Below are 3,815 nucleotides of genomic sequence, written 5' to 3'. Positions count from 1 at the left end.
GACTGAACCAAGATAACCGTCGCATGATTCACTCTGCATGTGGAGGAAATATAGCCAACAAAAATCCAGATGAGGCTGGGAGGTTATTTAAGAGCTAGCTGAGACCTCTAGACGGTTTGAGAGGAAACCATCACGAAGAGGAGTGAATGCTATGGGTGTTAGTCCTGGCTTAGAGGAAAAGGTTGATAACATTATTTCCACTCTTCGTGACATGTTATCTAGGAGATAGATGGCTACTGTTTGTGGCATATATGCTACTGAGGGTCACCCTAATGATTTGTGACCTTACTTGCAAGAAAGTGGCCAAGAAAAGGTGAACGGTGTTTGGGAGAGTACTACAAATAACAGGAAATGGGATCAATATTCCAAGACCTATAATGAAGGATGGAAGGCTCACCCTAACTATCGTTGGGGAAATTCTTAAGCCGGTCCATCGTCTGGCCCTCTAAGAGGCCAGTTTTTCCAACGACCACAAGGACAACATTTTACTCAACAAGTGCCACAACAAGCAGCTGAGCAAGCACCACCGAGCTCATCAATGTCCACGGAGGATATGATTCGGGATCTTACTCTCAGTGTTACTCATGATAGAGCATATAATAAGCAAAATTTTAAAAATCTTGAAAATAAGGTTAGTCAGCTAGCTACTGCCATTAATCGGTTGGAGGCTAAAGATTCTAATGCACTACCATCTCAAACGGTGGTGAATCCAAAGAATGTGAGTGCAGTCTCTTTGAGAAATGGGAGACAACTAGTGGAGGTTGAGAAAGTGAAAAGAAAAGTCAAGGAACCGGTGATTCATGAAATAGAGGAAGAGATAGTGACCAAGGAAGGTGAAGAAGCGTCTATTGTTAAGGAGAAGGAGCAGATTCCCTCTTCTATACTGGTGGTGGAACCGGAGGTACCATTTCCTAATGCACTTAAGAGGACTCACCACTTTGAGCACGATAAGGACATTTATGAGGTATTTCAAAAGTGTGAGGTAAACATCCCCCTTCTTAATCTTTTGAAAAGTATTCCAAAATATGCAAAATTCTTAAAGGAGTTGTGTACTATTAAAAGGAATAACAAGCTGAAAGGGGTAAAAAAAGTGAAGGTTAGTGAACATGTGTCCGCTATGTTTCAAAGAAAATTACCCACTAAGTGTAGTGATCTGGGCATGTTCACTATCCCTTGCACCATTGGAAACACTAAGATTCAAAAGGCCATGCTAGATTTAGGAGCTTTTATTAATGTGATGCCTTACTCCTTATATGAATCTATGAAACTTGGTCCTTTACATGCTACCAGTGTTGTTATCCAGTTAGCTGGTAGATCGAATGTCTACCCGAAAGGGATTGTTGAGGATGTGCTTATTTTGGTTGATAATCTTATCTTTTCTGCTGATTTTTATGTGCTAGACATGGAACATGATAAACATACGGCTCCTATTCTGTTAGGTAGGCCATTCTTGAAAACTGCTAGCACTAAGATTGATGTATCTAGTGGGTCTATGACTATGGAGTCTAATGGTCATGTTGTGCAGTTTAACATCTATGATGCTATGAAATACCCTGCTGATTACCACTCTATGAATTTTGTTGATGCTGTTGTTGATCCATTAGCTCAAGATTTCTTTAATCTTAATGGTGATGATGAGCTGCAGGTAGCTTTGGAGAATAGTGTAGATGGTCAAGAGGTAGAATATGCTTTTTCTGCCAACTTGCAAGAAGTGGTGGCCGAATTACATAAGTTGGAGGAGCTTCCTTTATATTTTAATAATAAATTGCCACTAACTGTTCCTTCGGAGAAATTGTTGCCATCTGTTTTGTAGGTACCTGTGGTAGAACTTATGGCTCTACCTCAGCATTTGAAGTATATTTTCCTTGGTAAGGGAGAAACACTTCCTGTTATCATCTCTAGTAAGCTCACTGAGGAACAAGAAGCAAGGTTGAAAGATGTACTTGTGGAGAACATATTAGCTATTGGTTGGACTATTGCCGACATCAAAGGCATTAGCCCAAGTACTTGTATGCACCGGTTTCTGCTAGAGGATGATGCTAAACCGGTAAGGCAACCACAATGTCGATTGAACCCTCCTATGATGGAGGTAGTGAAGAAAGAAGTTCTCAAATTGCTTCAAGTAGGTATGATTTATCCTATTTCTGATAGTAAATGGGTGAGTCCTACACAAGTAGTCCCTAAAACGTCTGGGGTGACCGTAGTTGAGAACAAAGATGGTGAGCTTGTACCTACTAGGATCCAAAACGGGTGGAGAGTTTGTATGGATTATCGTAGGTTAAATGCGGTAACTAGAAAAGATCACTTTCCTCTTCCCTTTATTGACGAAATGCTTGAAAGACTAGCGGGTAAGGCTTATTATTTCTTTCTAGATGGGTATTTGGGGTATTTTCAAGTAGCTATTGCCCCTGAGGATCAAGAGAAAACCACATTTACTTGTCCTTTTGCTACTTTTGCTTATCGACACATGCCTTTTGGACTTTGTAATGCACCTGCTACCTTTCAGCGATGTATGGTTAGCATATTTTCTGAGTATGTTGAACGTTTCATTGAGGTATTTATGGATGATTTTACGGTGCATGGTGATTCTTTTGATACTTGTTTACACCATTTATCTCTTGTTCTTAAGCGCTGCATTGATACTAATCTTGTTTTGAATTCTGAGAAGTGTCACTTTATGGTGGAACAAGGTATAGTACTTGGACATGTTGTGTCTTCGAGAGGTATTGAGGTACATAAAGGTAAGATTGATACTATTTCGTCTCTACCTTACCCTACTAATGTTCGCGAAGTTCGATCTTTTCTTGGTCATGCAGGTTTTTACCGCAGGTTTATCAAGGATTTCTCTATGATCGCTTCACCCTTATGCAAGCTGTTGCAAAATGAGACAGATTTCATCTTCGAGAAGGCTTCTAAAGAGGCTTTTAATGAGTTGAAAGGTAGGCTTACCTCCGCTCCAATTATTTAAGCACCGGATTGGTCTCTTCCCTTTGAGATCATGTGTGACGCGAGTGATTATGCTTTTGGAGCAGTGTTGGGTCAAAATAATGGGAGGGCTTCCCATGTTATTCATTATGCATCAATGACCCTAAATGAAGCACAACGAAATTATACCACAACTGAGAAGGAGCTTCTAGCAATTGTTTTTGCTTTGGAAAAATTCCGGTCCTATTTACTTGGTATGAAAGTGGTGGTATTTTCAGATCATGCAGCGCTGCACCACTTGATGGCGAAGATAGAATCTAAGCCGAGATTGATAAGATGGATTCTATTGCTTAGTGAATTTGATTTGGAGGTGAAAGACAAGAAGGGAGCAGAAAATGTTCTAGCGGACCATTTGAGCAGGTTAGTGGATGTTGATGCAAATCCACATGAGAAAAATCCGGTGAATTATTTCCTGATGAGAGCTTGTTCGCTATTCGTTCCGTAGAGCCATGGTATGCCAATCTTGTAAATTTTGTTTGCTCTTCAAAATTTCCACAAGGTTTTTCCAAATCTCAAAAAGACAAGCTTCGTAGTTATGCGAAGTATTATGTATGGAATGAGCCTTATTTGTGGAGGTATTGTTCCTACCAAATCATAAGGAGGTGTATACCGGAGAATGAGATTACCTCTATCCTTACATTTTGCCACTCACATGCTTGTGGTGGCCACTTGGGTGCAAGAAGAACGGCGAGAAAGGCGCTAGACTGTGGGTTTTATTGGCCTCCTTTTTTTAGAGATGCTCATGGATTTGGTCAAACTTGTGACAATTGCCAAAGAGTAGGCAATATTTCCCGAAACAATGAGATGCCGCAAAGTTACATGCTTAACTG

The 3,815-nt window shown here is 40.4% G+C and overlaps 1 protein-coding gene across 1 annotated transcript; it reads left to right on the top strand.

Moving 5' to 3' along the window:
* The first annotated feature begins 538 nt into the window (after positions 1 to 538).
* Positions 539 to 1,813, top strand: LOC141601307 (uncharacterized). The gene has a single exon (XM_074421576.1). It carries the CDS (start codon positions 539 to 541, stop codon positions 1,811 to 1,813), a length of 1,275 nt encoding a protein of 424 aa, XP_074277677.1.
* The last annotated feature ends 2,002 nt before the right edge of the window (positions 1,814 to 3,815 follow it).

The sequence above is a fragment of the Silene latifolia genome, chromosome 9, assembly GCF_048544455.1.
Source record: "Silene latifolia isolate original U9 population chromosome 9, ASM4854445v1, whole genome shotgun sequence".
In the NCBI taxonomy this organism is placed as follows: domain Eukaryota; kingdom Viridiplantae; phylum Streptophyta; class Magnoliopsida; order Caryophyllales; family Caryophyllaceae; genus Silene; species Silene latifolia.
Note: the sequence above shows the minus strand (reverse complement) of the source record. Positions and strands in the feature narration are given on the sequence as shown.

What these genes read in the sequence shown, in the direction of transcription:
- LOC141601307 (XM_074421576.1), top strand. Translation starts at nt 539, where the DNA reads ATGTCCACGGAGGATATGATTCGGGATCTTACTCTCAGTGTTACTCAT.